The sequence below is a fragment of the Lacerta agilis genome, chromosome 7 (assembly GCF_009819535.1).
Source record: "Lacerta agilis isolate rLacAgi1 chromosome 7, rLacAgi1.pri, whole genome shotgun sequence".
NCBI classification, from domain to species: domain Eukaryota; kingdom Metazoa; phylum Chordata; class Lepidosauria; order Squamata; family Lacertidae; genus Lacerta; species Lacerta agilis.
Window position 1 is genome coordinate 41,089,538 of NC_046318.1, and position 15,639 is coordinate 41,105,176.

Consider the following 15,639-nt stretch of genomic DNA (forward strand, 5'->3'; position numbering starts at 1 on the left):
CTTTTTGAGACTTTTTAAAAAGAGCCCTGGTGGGTGCTGTAGTCAACAGAGCACAGTGCGGAGCAGGAACTTGACATAAAAACGCATTTTCTCTCACTTTTCCCTCAAACCTCTCCACCACAGGCCAGTCCTATCATGAGCCAGCCTGCCTGGCTGCTAGCCTTGCCCCTCCCCACTGCCCACCAGCCAGCTTGGGACATAGGGAAGGAGCCTGCCGCTGTCAGCATTCTGGAGTTTCTGTAAGCTTCTGTTATGCTGCGTATGCTGAAAGCAGTGGGGTGGAAGTCCCTGAGCACTGGTTCTCTTGCAGCGTGCCAGGACACAGCAGAAGCCAACAACCATATCTGGAAGTGCTGGCAGCAGGCACTGCATTGGAGGCTCCTGGCAACCTTTATTAATCAAAATTACATTATCTTCAGAGGCACAGGGAAATTGAGGGGGAAATTGCAGTATGTGGGGACAGCCAGGGGGAGATAGACAGGGCGGAACCTATTCTGCCACCTGTTGCCTGCTGACACTGCACAAATGTGACACAAGTCTCCTCCTCGTCCTCTAATATTTAAGGTGCTGTAAGTTGGTTGTTTTCCATTGGTTGGTTGGGGGAGAGGGTGGGGAATCTTTTTTCAGTCCAAGGAACATATTCCCTTGTGGGTAGTCTTCTGGGGGCCACATTACAGTGTTGGGCAGGGCCAGGGGGAAAGCAGGCAGAGCAATGAATATAACCCTTAAATTTCTACAATATGTTACATTTCAACCACATGTCAGGGGATTCAGTACACATGTACATCTTTCATCATCTTCCATACAGCCAAAAAAGAGGACACATTCAGCAGGGCAAAAGCACTCTAGGATATGGGTGAGGGATGTGGCTTGGAGAGGAGCAGGGCCTTAGAAGTCTTGGATGCCAGATAGAGATGCATCTGGCCTCTGATCCTGAGGCTTCTCTCCTGTTATAATGGATAGAATTGATGTGTGGGTGTGGATATATCTGTGTTTTACAGAGAATGTGTCATTCCTAAACTGTGTAACCGTTCTGTCTCTCTTTCCTTTCCTCACGTAGCATGTAATTTACGTACAGAGCATTGTTCATGCTACAGTGATAATCTCCAGTTTATGTTATCCTGTGATTTCCTGTCAATAGGGAGGGCTGCCTAAGAGTACTTTGGCTGCACTTTGCTCCAGGCCTATTTAACATAACCCTGGGTTGGTTTTATGATTATTTCTGGGTCATGCCGAGTTACATATTGGTTGGATTTTTAACACATCACTGCCATGCTTGTCTATATTTTGTGTTGATATTGTGCTAAAAGCCAGTTGCAGAAAGTCAGCATGTGTTGAAAAAGAAAAAAAGAAAACCTACTTCATTGTGCGCTGCCAAAACTGGAACTAACTCGGGGCAAAGTGGCTTTCTGGCAGCAGCTCATGCTGCAGAGATGGCAGAGATAATTGTTGACTTGAGAAGGAGGGCACTTGAGATAGCTTCATGGAGGAAAAGCCCAAGAACTGCATAACTTAACCATGGAGCTTCCATGTACATTTCTGATCATCAAATAGGTGGAGAAAAACAAGAGGTAATGGCTGTGGCCGTGCCTTTCTTGCCATCTCAGTGGCCCCTGATGGAGGAAGCAGTTCACCAAATGGGCTTCTTGCATTCTTACAACATTATCAACATTAAAAAATAGCAACAGTAACAAGTTATGAACACTTTTCAGAAATTTATTATGGATAATCAACTATACAGTATATCCATGTTTGTGTATAAAAACCTTATATTTTGGGAAACAGATACGTTTCTGAAGTCCAACAGCTGCCTGCTGTGTCAGACAAATTTGCTTTTTGATAAGAAGTTTTCCTTATTCTGAGATTCATTGTATTTTATCATGTTGTGACCTGCCCTGGACTACTTTAGAAGGAAGGGTACTATGTGAGCGCAACGAATCATATGCAAATGTTTTGCTTTTCTTGTCTTCAGTGACTCTGATCCAGGTACCAGACAATGGCTAGAGTCTGACACGCTGTCAGGTTCTCAATCTCCACAATCGGTGGGAAGTGCTGCTGCAGATAGTGGTACAGAGTGTATGTCTGATTCTGCAATGGACTTGCCTGATGTCACATTATCCCTTTGTGGAGGTCTTAGTGAAAATGGGGAGATATCAAAAGGTATGTAATAATCAGCCTTATTTTTAATAAACTCTTGAAGTCTGTATTTTATATAACTTTGCCCTATAGGAAGCACTTATCTCGGTGTGCAGGATCTAATTATAACATATGTGCCACCATGTGTTTTTCTAAAGCAAGGCAGGAAGCTGCCTTCCTGAGTGCAATTTCCTGCTGAGATGCAGCATATGTCAAATGCCAAGCCATATCTGCTATTGGATGTTTTGTGGAAATGTAGCAGAGAGCTCCAAAACCCTATGAAGTGCTTTAAGAACTTGCCGTTGCCATTATTGTTGCTCAGTTTGATTGAGATATGAGGGTTGGGGAACTCTGTGGAACCACAGGAGGCTGCATTGGGTTGGATGGAGGGTTGAATGAAAAGCAGGGGCCCATGTCTGCATTAGCAGAAGTGGTTTCCACTTGTGCACTAACACTGTTAGTACAAGACAGCTGGGCAAGTAAGTATTAAAAGAAACTTGTGTTCCAGACTTACTTTTGTACTTTTAGCAAGGTTATCAGTGGACTGGTGCTAAGTAGATGTGCATGTAGGGCAGTCAGGAAGTTTGGAAGCAAATGGTGCTACATAGAAAACAAATGGCCATTTTAATAAGCAGAAGTTGACCATTGGACTTCTTTGGAATTGCTTTATTGACATTTAAAAAGCAGCAGATTAACCACTGACATCTAGCTTCTTAGTATCTTAACTTTGAATTCTTCTACATGTTACCCATGGATATACAAAGCATGAGTAAAAAGTAAGAGATGCCCCCAGAAATTGCTTCCAAGTAACAATAGCTCCTCTTAGTCCATCACATCTATAACTATATTCTGCATAAAGTAGACATGGCAGTGTTGGACCACAACACAGTGTGCAAGCTTTTGAGTTCTACGGAACTCTTAATCAGGCTGCACACAGGCTCCAGACAAATTGCAGGTCCAGGTTGATCCAGTTGTCCAGAGCAGATCAAAGCAGCCCTTGATCACCTGGAGTTGGATCCACCCAGAGTGATCTGGGGCTTTGAGTGGGGGTGGAGAATCAGGCAACCACATGCTTAATCGGGATTTTACACCTTCATTTAATGAAGATGCATCCATTTGAAAAATTCATAATTCTTTTATACAAGAACAACTAGATTAAGCTAATAAGGGGAAACAAACGTGCTTTAATTATCTGATAAAATGTCATTGTGTTGCAGAAAAATTCATGGAGCATATCATTACTTACCATGAATTTGCTGAAAACCCAGGACTCATAGACAATCCTAATTTGGTAATAAGAATATACAACAGGTAAAATTCCTCAAATCTCCTATTTTTCCTATGCTATTTAATAATAATTTTGCCTGGTTCATCTGTATTGTAGCTGTCATTCTATTCTATTGTCCTTCTTTAAAATTTAAAACCCAACTTCTGTGAGTAATTCTTGCCTGTTAGCAGCATATAATGTAGAATTTATACCAAACTTTTTTAGCGCTGCCATGAGGTTGTTTTATGTTTACAATAAAGAGTATGTGGCATATTTATCATGCTGTGCATTTTTTAATATCCATAATAAGAAACTTTTTTCTGTATAAACAGGTATTATAATTGGGCATTGGCTGCTCCCATGATCCTCAGCTTGCAGGTGTTCCATAAGAGCTTGCCACAGGTAATCTAATACCAGCAAATACTCAGAAATATATTAAACTAGGCTATCCGTTTTGGGCCACAGAAGCAGAGTAGAGTGGCAGAGGCCCTGTCCCCTACTTGTCCAAGGCTTCTCATGGCAGAGTTATGGGGGAAGCAAAACATAGTAATTTGGGTATTTGGGATGTCTTCTAGCTTTGTGAAGGGAAAAGCATGAGCCTGGCAAACAGCTGTGTGAGAAACACTAGTATGCTGCTTCCAAGTTCCAAGGTACAACACTTCTGCTACTGTGGTTTGGTCCCCACCTAATCCAGTGATTTTTTTCTAATGAGCTGGGAGGGCAGCATCTGCTAAGTCAGAGCACTCCATAAGAAACTATTGGCAGGTATTAGTTTGCCAAGGGTGTCCTGCAATACAGCCTTAATGGAACTTGGGTCAGGCAGTGGTAGCCGCAGTGAGCTGTTCTCTGAGGTAGCCTTTTTCCCATAGGAAGAAGCAATTCCATGAAGAGAGTACAGCTCTCCCATAACTTAATTGTGCTGAACTAAGTACATTCCTGCATAGTCATGATGGAAGCACATAAACATTTCAGACATTTAGCATAACCAAGTGATGGATAAGCACACGAGATACCATTATACATGTTAGAACTGGATGGCAACCTTGTAGATGTACACTGATTTAATATGTTTATTAGGCTACAGTTGAATCCTGGATTAAGGATAAAATGCCGAAGAAGTCTGGAAGATGGTGGTTCTGGCGTAAGAAGGACAGCTTGGTCAAACAGGTAAAATAAAACTCACTAAAAATACTGTGTGCATAAGGAGAAGTGCGACATGGGTGGCACTGTGGGTTAAACCACAGAGCCTAGGGCTGCTGATCAGAAGGTCGGCAGTTCAAATCCCTGTGATGGGGTGAGCTCCTGTTGCTCGGTCCCTGCTCCTGCCAACTTAGCAGTTCAAAAGCATGTCAAAGTGCAAGTAGATAAATAGGTACCGCTATGGTGGGAAGGTAAACGGAGTTTCCGTGCGCTGCTCTGGTTTGCCAGAAGTGGCTTAGTCATGCTGGCCACATGACCCGGAAGCTGTATGCTGGCTCCCTCGGCCAATAAAGCGGGATGAGCACCACAACCCCAGAGTCGTCCGCGACTGGACCTAATGGTCAGGGGTCCATTTACCTTTAAGGAGAAGTGCATATGAATATTCATGTAGACTTTAAAAGAATATTTGAAACCTGAAATGGAGTGAACTGAACTAAGGCTGGCAAAACTGGGAGAAATCAAAATGGACAAACCCTCCATCCATAGTTTTAATTACTTATTTTATTTATTGAATTTATATACCGCCCTATACCCGGAGGTCTCAGGGTATAGATAGAGTTGTACTCTATCTTATTGGGCACAGGGAAGCTCAAATTTTGGTTTCTACAACATTTAGTTCTGCCTTGTGTACAGGCCCCATGGTTGAATTTCTTCAGTCTTTGTTGATTTTTTAAAAGAAGATATGTTTTATTTCCTCTCTGATCAAAATAACCTAAAGCAAACATACAACATTAAAACCAGAAATTATTGTCTATTACAAGGAGGGTGCTCTAGTACAGAAATCTAATTATACCATTTATTCTGCTTTTGTTCGTTTGTTTCCCAACTGCATAAGCCTTTTAAAATGTCACCTATCCTGGCCAAACAACAAAGCCTTAGGTTTTCCATAATTAATTTAGAACTTGTTATCTGTGTAGTGATTTGGGAGCCTGTTCAGTAATTTTTGCGAACTGATCTTGGGCTAGGAGATGAGTAATACTGCATTCTCACTTTATAATAAACAATTGTTATCTTTTAAAAATGAGGTGAATGAAATAACACTCCTGTGAAGAAGGCTTCAAATAATTTGAACAATAATATTTCAGTCCTGCTGCACCTTTTTACAACTAGGTTGATATTTGAATTAGAGATACTACAAGTGTTTCTTTCGGATCAGGTGAAAGTGCAAAATATGACCCATGTTGATGTAGTCTTAATGTACTTTTCATATATTAGCTTCCAGAAGCTAAGGAGGGAAAATCTGAAGCTCCAAAAGGTGACCTATCAACAGCCACAAAGGAACAAGTTGAAAACCGGTATGTTTTAAATAAGTTGTGCTTAGAGTGAACAGCTGACCTCTAGAACAGAATAGAAATTTGCTACTGGGTCATCTGGGAAGGGCTCTAACTCAGTGAAGCAGAACACATGTTCTTCATGCAATAGTTTCCAGTTTCAATTGGTGGCATATCTAGGTGGGGATGGAAGACTTCTGTCAAACACCAGAAAGCTTCTGATAGTGTGGACCGGGGCTAGGGAACCTGTGATCCTCCTAATGTTGTTGGGAGTCTAGCTCCCATTAGTCCCTGTCAGCATGTCAGGGATTATGGGAGGTGGAGTCCAACAACATCTCGAAGGTCACAGGTTCCACACCCTTGTCACAAACAATTCTGACTTTGATGAAACAATGGCCTAACTTGATATAAAGCAGTTTCTTATGATACTTCATCAATGCAGAAGAAAAAAATGACTAGGACTGGTAGGGAGTATATGTATGCTACACAAAACTAGAATCCAGTTTAAGAAATTATGATGCTGTGTAAATGCACCATCTGCTCTGTAAGCTTCAAAATGTTCTGTATTGACGGGAAAGCATTAAAACTAGGGTGAAATGGGGGGGGGAATGGCCTGTAGCTATGAAAAATTGTATCTGCCCATTGTTCCAACAGCTAAAATTGTTAAGAAAGGGGAGGTTTTGTCAGAATTGATGATGTGGGAAAATACCTGTGCTAACTGAAAAGATCTGAATACATCAGAGACTGAATATATCTTGTTAAAGGTTCATAAATATAGTTATATTGCTTGCATTGTAAGCATGAAATAGTCAGCATGCCGTATACTTACCTTTATTTATGTAGCATAAATCCATCTCTTCTGTCACTAAAATGGGAAACCATTAAGCTTAAAAAACAAAGCACAACCCTGATAGGTTTTCCTAGTTTTCTCCCACCCAGTCTAGAAAATGCTTCTCCTTCTCAGAATGGCTTAACGTGCTTTAGAATGCTTGGATCTCTTGAAATAATCTGTGAAATGTGCAACATTTCTTATTGCTTACTGTGCTTATATTGTTTTAGGCCTACAGGTGATGAATCTTCAACGGATGATGAAGGATCCCAGGAACTAAAAGAAACCTTAAAAATAGATTCCGCTTTACTTCCAAGCCATGGGAATGCTACATCTTACAAAAAATCACTTAGATTGTCTTCAGATCAAATTGTAAGTGGTCGTTATGTAAACATATTGATGATTTTAAGTAGTTAGGAGGGAAAGGACAAGAGTGGTTGAGAGAGAAAAGGGCCACCTTGCTGAAATTTGTTTCTGTGTTATTAATGAACCAATGCTGTGAACTTGTGTTTAGGTCAATTTTTGTAACTCCTAAATAAATCCTCCTGCTCTGGAACACTCCCTTATTTCCATAATTGTGGCTCAGTGTTGCTAAGATTTCTTTGGATCTGTGTCATGGAGAGAGATGATCGCAGATTATACAAACATGAAATCATTGTTTTTCCGTCCTTTTCTTTCTGAACTGTGTCATTTTCATGGTGGGGGAATCTGTTATCCCATTCTCAATGGATAGTGGCTTGGTTTGCACATCACATAATAAATTGAACCATAGTGGATGCTTCACTCCTATCCTCCTCCTGCTGCTGTTGCTGCACTGCCAAAAAAAAAACCTAGTCATGGCCTGCCTTATTGTGTCATTTGGATCCAATCTCATAGCTTATTTCTCTCCAGACAAACCACTAGTAGTAAGCCAAGAACAGGCCTTGACTACCACTCATGGTTTATTATTTGCTTTCCTATTTTATATTTTCTACCAGTCACCAAACATAACTATCAATGCTGCTGTAGAAAAGAGGGAAGTTTTAAGTGCAGCAGAAGCTTGTCTACAATGCACAGGCTGGTTAAATGTGGATTTCAGTAAGATGTGCCATTCAGATGAACTCTTACTTCATTCCCCAAGTTTATGAATGCATTTCATGTAATGGGATGAAAGTGTCTTTGCATCCACCTTCGTGTGGAGCCATGGTTCATAATCTAGTCTAGAGTAGGTAAATTTTGCTATCAGTTGTTACATTGTGCTGATATAAGACTTGTATCCAATCCTGTATGCTGACTACATGATCAGTGGTAACATGCTTTCTTCATTACATTTGGCTTATCTAATTTGTAGGCAGAGATGGTAGCTACTCTATATACTACTGCATTTAAAAAAATAATCCAGAATTTATGAAATTCAGTGCACTATTTATATTAAGTAAAGGTAAAGGACCCCTGGACAGTTAAGTCAATCAAATTTGACTATGGGATGTGGCACTCACTTCCACTTTTCAGGCCAAGGGAGCTGGCATTTGTCTGCAGCTTTTCTGGGCCATGTGTCCAGCATGACTAAACTGCTTATGGCGCATGGAACACCATGACGAGTGTCAGAGTGCACAGAAATGCCATTTACCTTCCCATTGCAGCGGTACTTATTTATCTAGTCAATCTGGTATGCTTTTGAATTGTTAGGTTGGCAGGAGGTGGGACACAGCAATGGGAGCTCACCCCATCATGCGAATTTGAACTGCCAACCTTACCATCAGCAAGCCCAAAGAGGGTTGGTGCTTTAGACCACAGCGCCACCCACACCCTGTCTTTATTAACATTAGTATTAAAATGTAAAATATTTTGGCAGAGAAATATAATTTCCTTTTGGGTTAATATATTACTGTGTCTCTTTAATTTAAAGGAAAAACTGAAGCTAAGAGATGGGCCCAATGATGTTGTGTTCAGCATTACAACCCAGTATCAAGGAACTTGCCGTTGTGCGGGGACAATATATCTGTGGAACTGGAATGACAAAATAATTATTTCAGATATCGATGGAACAATAACCAAGTAAGCTGTAGTGTAGTTTTACCTCTAATAAATCACTGCACCAGTTCAAAATCTGTTTGTGTCTGATGAACACTACTCAGTGACTTGGTTCTGAAAACTAGTGCTTTTCCTTAAATCCTGGTAAGAAGTAGGCAAAAGTAAATTAGGAATTCAGCTTTCTGATACCTGGTAACCTCCAGATGATATGGACTACAACTCCCATCATAATATTTGTGCTGTCCAGGACTGATGTGAGTTGTAGTCCAAAATATTTGGACTGCTCCTGGTTTGAGAAGGCTGACATAGTGACTAAAGAGAGGTAGGCTTTGAGTTGTTGTGAATATTTGTTTAAAGAAATAATTATACACTGTCGTGTCATAAAATGTGGTTTACATCAATAAAACACAAAGCTGTACAATAAAAAACATACAAAAAAGTTTTAAACAGGCACCAGTTAACTACTGTTGAATTATGTATTGTTAAATTGCCTGCATAGGCTTGGCAGAATAGAAAGGTTTTCAGCAAGTATTTAAAAATTGGCAGAGGAAAAACTCTGGTGGGTCTTTTAATACCTAATGTAGAAAGCATCAATTCACACTCTTCTATTTCTAACCCTCGTTCCTGGTTTAGGTCTGATGCTTTAGGGCAGATCCTACCACAGCTTGGCAAAGACTGGACACATCAGGGTATTGCAAAGCTCTATCATTCCATTAATGAGTAAGTACCTTGCTTGTAAGGGTTGCGAAACATAGGAATAAGCGTCTGTAACCCGAGGCACCACTGCATTTGTATTCTCATTGCCTTCCTATTAAGAAGTTACATTTCAAACTCAAATTACAGAGGAATTAAAATACAGAAGTTAGACATGTGACATGAGGCAAATGTAGGCCAATTCAGCACATTATCATTATTTTCTGCAGTATGCTGCAAACCCCTAGCATTCATGAGCAGAGCTTGTGGTGCACAAAAAAGACCAAAGGAAACTTCAGTCAAATGACTCCAGAGGAAAGGTTCCAGCTTCCTCTTTTTTCTCATGTCAGCCAAAAAGAAATGGGCATGCCAATAAGTGGCTGCTACTGTTGAAATTTGTGGGATTGAGCAGCAGCAGTGACATTGTCCATCTTCAGATTTTCTGCCTTCCATTTCCCATAGCCACCTGCATGTTCCAGTAGTGGAGGCAGAAGCAGCCTGCCCATGGACTTCCTCCTTTGTGCATCCCTTCTTCACCCTGTGACAGCTACTGCTGGTATCAAAGAGGGCACCTCTGTTGACTTGTGTGCTCCTGGAAGCATACTACTAGCATCTCTAGTAGATTAAGGCTGTACCAGAAAGATGGACTCAAGTCTAGGATTCTGGTTCATATTGAAGTAGCTATGAGTTGTGGTGGTAGTGGTAAAGCAGATCGCATATAGGAGGAGTGGGAGAAGTAGCAGCAGTAGCACAAGGGGCCACACCCTATGGACAGACTACCAGCTGGAGGATATGGAATAGTAAGTGGAAGTCAAGCAAGTAAGTGAACACCCACAGAAAGGGGGATATGGAAAAGTGAAAGCCTATGGCAGCAACATCAAAAGCTTCAAGGTCTACCTGTTACTGAGGGAGACTTAAAACAGCCCAATCTTAATGTGTGTGTATACAGTGGACTTTATTTTCAAGTAAGGGTTGTGGCCTAAATGCTTCAGGGAGTGTGGGGAAGAGAATAAAAGTTGAATCAGTAACCAGAGTTTTGAGAAGTTGGAACCATCTAAAGATTCAAAACCAGTTCAAACCATTTTTGTGGAGAACATTAAATACACTTGGAAGTGTTGTTGTTTTCTTGTACTTTGTCTTTTACCATTACATTTTCCATGCACACCTGTCCCCTGCTGAAAGCAGGGCTTGCAGTGGATCATTACCACCTGTAAAGCCATGCCTCTTTGCCCAGTTTGATTTCATATCATGTGGACAAAGGAAAATGGGTCACATGACATCGCAGCGCCTCACCCACGTGCCAAAGTTGACCCTCAGGTGGTAGGGAAGGTTGCCAGTTGGCTCCAATATCCCACCCCTGGAATATAGATGTCTGCACTGGCGCATTGTTCCAGGCCTCTCTTTGAAAAAGAAAGAAGCAAAAAATGCCAAATGTGCTTGGTTTCTTATATCCTATTTAAATGAATGCAGATATTCTAGTGTGAAGTGATGCTTTCAAAATAAGGAAAGAACCGGCTAACCTGTAGTCCCCCAGGTGTCCCCCAGCATCACCTGGAGGGCTATTTGTCAGCAACTTCTGAACAATAGTTATATACTAAATTAGTTTCTGATGTAACCTTGGGTCAACATACCCTTCTCCCTTCCAATTGCTTAGAAGTTAAATGCTTTATAAAACATGAATATCTGCCTTGTCTTTTTCAATTCAGTATGATCTGACTGTGACTTCTTGGTGTGAATGGTTTACCACATCAAGAGAGATCTTCCTAATCTAGAATTTCATTCTTAGGAATGGCTACAAGTTTCTGTACTGCTCTGCTCGTGCCATTGGAATGGCAGACATGACAAGAGGGTACTTGCACTGGGTTAATGACAAAGGAACGATATTGCCCAGGGGTCCCTTGATGTTGTCTCCGAGCAGTTTGTTCTCTGCTTTTCATAGGTATGTAAGCAAAAACACCCTAACAATCTTTGTAAGGGGTGAATTTTGAAATATAACTTAAGAAGCTGAGTGAAACAAGTGTTTTTGTCATTTATGGTACCTTGCTTTTTATCATAGCACAATCTGTGATGGACGTAAATTGAAACTTCTAAATATTTCACTTGTATACAGTCACATGGGACATTGTAGTATTAAAAGCCTATATACTTGATAGAACTGGAGTGGTCCACTGATGAACACCCCTTGTTTGCTAGACCTTAGTCTGATCTTATAAGAAAGTCACTATATTCTATTGAAGTGAGTGGCAATTTTTCACTTTATGTCAGAGAAAGTGAAGGGATGATGCAGTCAGGGCACCATTGCAGCAGAGTTTAAAAGCTGCTTTTGAGCTTCCCTTTACTACATTGCAGAAATGGCTACTAGCTTCTGTAGACTGTATCTGTGTTTAGCCTAGTTCATAATGGGTTTTCTGCCCCTCTGTGCAGGAATACAGTAAGTGGCTGAATATGAGCATATGAAGCTGACTTGTACTGAGTCTGACCATTAGTTCACCTAGCTCAGTATTTTGTACTCTGAGTGAATAGCAGCAGCTCCCCAGGGAATCAGACAGAGGTTCTTTCAACACCATCCAGATTCTTTAACTGAGAATACCAATAATTAAACCTGGGCTCTTCCACATACATATGCTCTGCCACTGAGCTATAGCCCCTTCTTCCAAGTGAATATGTTAAGCTGTACCGTCTTTACATCTTCATTGCAAGGCAAAAGCTGGCACATGGCAACAGCATTTCAGGAGGAGGCAGTAGCTGTAGTTGCACTGATTTACACCAGTGCCTAGCTGTCTTCATATATTGTTTTGTTTCATCTGTTTAAATGACCTTTTTAGGAAGAGCAGACCTAAACTTTATAACTTTGTTAAGAACCTGGACAATATTTTTCTAAGGTATTGTCTTAGGCTACAGAAAATATCTGATTATATATTTTTTATGTTTTGCCCCCAGGGAAGTGATAGAAAAGAAACCAGAGAAATTCAAAATTGAGTGTTTAAATGATATCAAGAACTTATTTTCTCCATGTGAACAACCTTTCTATGCTGCTTTTGGAAACAGACCTAATGTAAGTCTGCACCATCCAACAATTAGTTAAAATTTTCTGCTGTTTTACATGAATATGCTAAATGCACAAATAGTTCTTGAAACTTAGGAAGGAGTTTGAGATTATTTTTTACATATCTCTATGTGTGTTTCGGAATGAGTACATGCATATGAATTTTGTAATGTGACATTTTCTCCATTTAAAAAATTGGCATTATGGCCTCCAGTCTAAAATGTAGTTGTGTTGTCTGCAGGATGTGTATGCCTACATGCAAGTTGGAGTTCCAGACTGCAGAATATTCACAGTCAACCCAAAGGGTGAACTAATCCAGGAACAAGCAAAGGGAAACAAATCTTCGTAAGTATAGGGTTTTTTAAAGCAGTGGGAAGAACAACTGTTGAATTGATTTGGGTAACCATGCTGCCTAGTATGTGCAACTTTAGGAAAGTGCCTAAAATCATGGCTATCTGCCAGTGTATTAAATGATTTGACTATGGGCAGAAATCAGTTGTGGAGGTGATTAAACCTGGTAAGGTTTATATCCCATTAAACATGCCCAGAATTAGACAAGCATTGATTTTTAGCACTGCTGCTTGGCTATATTAAGCCTTCAATCCTATAGATGTTTACCTGGGAGTAAGTCCCACTGAATTTGGTGGTGCTTACTTCTGAATAGGCATGTACAGGATTGCACTGTATAACAAGTATAATGAGTAACCCTTCTAACTAATTTCTGCATACAGGTATTACAGACTGAGTGAACAAGTAGAACATGTGTTTCCACTTCTTAATAAAGAACAGAGCTCTGCTTTTGTATGCCCAGAATTCAGCTCCTTCTGCTATTGGAGAGTACAGCTTCCTGAAGTGAACATAGAAGACTTAGCTTGAACAGCACTGATCACAGAGAACCTCTTTCTGCAGAGGCTCCTTAATCCTTTGGTACCATGTGTCTTATTAAATACAGGAAACGCCAAAGGTTTGGCATAAGCAAATGAAATGCAAGGCTGATCTCTCTTTGTTCTTTTAAGATGTCCTTACTGTTTGATTTAAGGCATTAGAAAGATAGCAATCCTTTGAAATAGCAGACCATCCAGAGGACAGAGGACAGAAAATGAAATTTTAATTGCAGATTTGCATCTTCATATATACAAACCACAGTGGATGTGTGTGATGTTTTGTATGTTAGCCTCCTTGATATATCATCTTAAAGGAAAAGAGGAAAAAAGTATGTAAAATTGATAGCAGAGATTTAATAGGCCCACTATAGGAATTATATTTAGTACTTAAATCAGCACTTATGCTGTTTGAGATAATTAATTTCTTTAAAAATATCTTAAAATTCATGCGTTTGTGTGTAGTGGTCACTCTGTTTTGCTACACCTTTAAAGAACTGAGGATTGGAGTGGAAATGGTACTTCTATTACCCACTCATGGTTGTGTTGCCTTTAAAAAAAGAAAGAAAGAACAAACAACAACTATACAGTGATTGGGGCTGTCTGGGATGCTTTTTCTTACTTGCAGCAATTTTTGCTTCCTAAGCTGCTATGTGAAATTAGAATTCTAAAGAACAGTAAGAACATCTTTGCTGCAAACAGCTGACATCTCTTAACTGCACTTGGCATGGGTACTATACAGATCAGCAAGCAACAGATTCAGAAAATATTCAGGGATAAATTCTTGTTTTATAAAAGAAGGTAATGTATATAGTCAGTCTTTAAAACTGGAACTACTATTAATGCCTTTCTAGAACTCTGTATCAGGGTTTTTCAGTTTTGAGAAAAGTGGCACATGACAAGGGCATCCAAGTGAGAAATACTGTGTGTGGCAGGTACAAAATGTTACTTCTGTTTAGACATTTAGTATGTTAGCTCCACAGTGGATCCAAAAGCAACTGAGGTCCTGATTTAAGTAGCCAGTTGTCTTGCATTCTTTCATCTATTTCTATCCAACACCTGACACAAAAATGATAGTTGATTATAATGTCTATAAACAAAAACATTCCCACTCCCTGCCAGGTTAGTTTAGTATGCCATAAACCAACTCAAACTGAAAGAGTTAACATTTTTTAATCATCATATAACTTTAAGCTAGGTCAGACCTTAAGAACTGAAATGCTGACTAGTGCTTTCCTGGTCACCCAAAGTATCCATGTAAGCGTACCAAAACTGTATTCTCTGCCAGGTATGAACTAAGTTTAATCTGCAGGTTTGCTACCGGTGCTGGTTTTACGTTGTCAACTATGGTAGCAGCGCTTAAGGACTAGACGTAGTGCTCTCAATAAAATCTTTATCAGACTTATTGAGGAGTTTCACAACTAGTAATTTGCTCCTTTTGACTTTGTACAGGGAAAACATTTGAGACTAATTAGATCAGTTAAATAGATCAGTACAGTAAATGTAACCTTAGAAATTTCAACCCCCAACATTTTCCTAACTAAACAGTGATTGGGCTGTAAAATGTCATGTGGTTTTAAACTATTTTTCAATCAGATAATCTTAAAGTAATAGAATACCTAAACCTCCACACATAAGGAAGCACAAGTTATAGCTCTAGTAAAGAAAAGCCTACTGTACTGGATAAAATTTACTTTTAACATTTAGCACTTGTTCATTTGCATATTATATGGTATTCTGTAAAGCACTCTGAAAATTTGAAATATCCTAGATTAAATTTCAATTTTAGTTGAATGTTTGTTTCACATTATGCTCTTAATCTTTTTTTCTCTCCCTCTTTATTCTGAGCTACAGTACATTATTTCACATTTGCAGTAATAGTTGGTTAAGTTCATCTTAATAGGTTATGTTGCTCCTTATAAGGCATCAGTACTGCTAACTGGAGTGAATAATTCTGACAGTGTTTGGAGTGGAGATCTGTGTGCTGCTTTTAAATATTAAGAATTTCCAAAACTTCTGGAAGAATTCCCTTTTGTAATGATAGGCAGACAAAAATCATACTATTTATTAGTATGTTTAATGCTGAAGAGTACTCTTGAGTCACCTTGATCCAAACACTTCCTTCATTTGAACAAAATATGCACTTCTTAAAATGATATACTATTGTTTTCTATCTCTTGGTCTCAATTTGAATGGCGCTATGCAGACCATTACATAATAAGTTTGGATTTTACCTCAGTGACTCCAGAGCTGCTCATTGGTAGATGCTGCCCAATATAGCTATCTGCTAGAGGTAATTTTTA

The 15,639-nt window shown here is 39.7% G+C and overlaps 1 protein-coding gene across 1 annotated transcript in view; it reads left to right on the plus strand.

Moving 5' to 3' along the window:
- The window catches only part of LPIN2 (lipin 2), a 35,227-nt gene extending 20,097 nt beyond the window's left edge, over positions 1-15,130 (plus strand). The window contains exons 9-20 of the mRNA XM_033154981.1: positions 1,973-2,160; positions 3,354-3,447; positions 3,736-3,805; positions 4,481-4,570; positions 5,819-5,898; positions 6,934-7,075; positions 8,592-8,740; positions 9,350-9,436; positions 11,196-11,348; positions 12,350-12,464; positions 12,697-12,800; positions 13,187-15,130. Of these exons, the coding sequence (XP_033010872.1) occupies positions 1,973-2,160; positions 3,354-3,447; positions 3,736-3,805; positions 4,481-4,570; positions 5,819-5,898; positions 6,934-7,075; positions 8,592-8,740; positions 9,350-9,436; positions 11,196-11,348; positions 12,350-12,464; positions 12,697-12,800; positions 13,187-13,331 (1,417 nt within the window). The 3' untranslated portion in view covers positions 13,332-15,130. The remainder of the gene's footprint in view (positions 1-1,972; positions 2,161-3,353; positions 3,448-3,735; positions 3,806-4,480; positions 4,571-5,818; positions 5,899-6,933; positions 7,076-8,591; positions 8,741-9,349; positions 9,437-11,195; positions 11,349-12,349; positions 12,465-12,696; positions 12,801-13,186) is intronic.
- Positions 15,131-15,639: the final 509 nt, after the last annotated feature.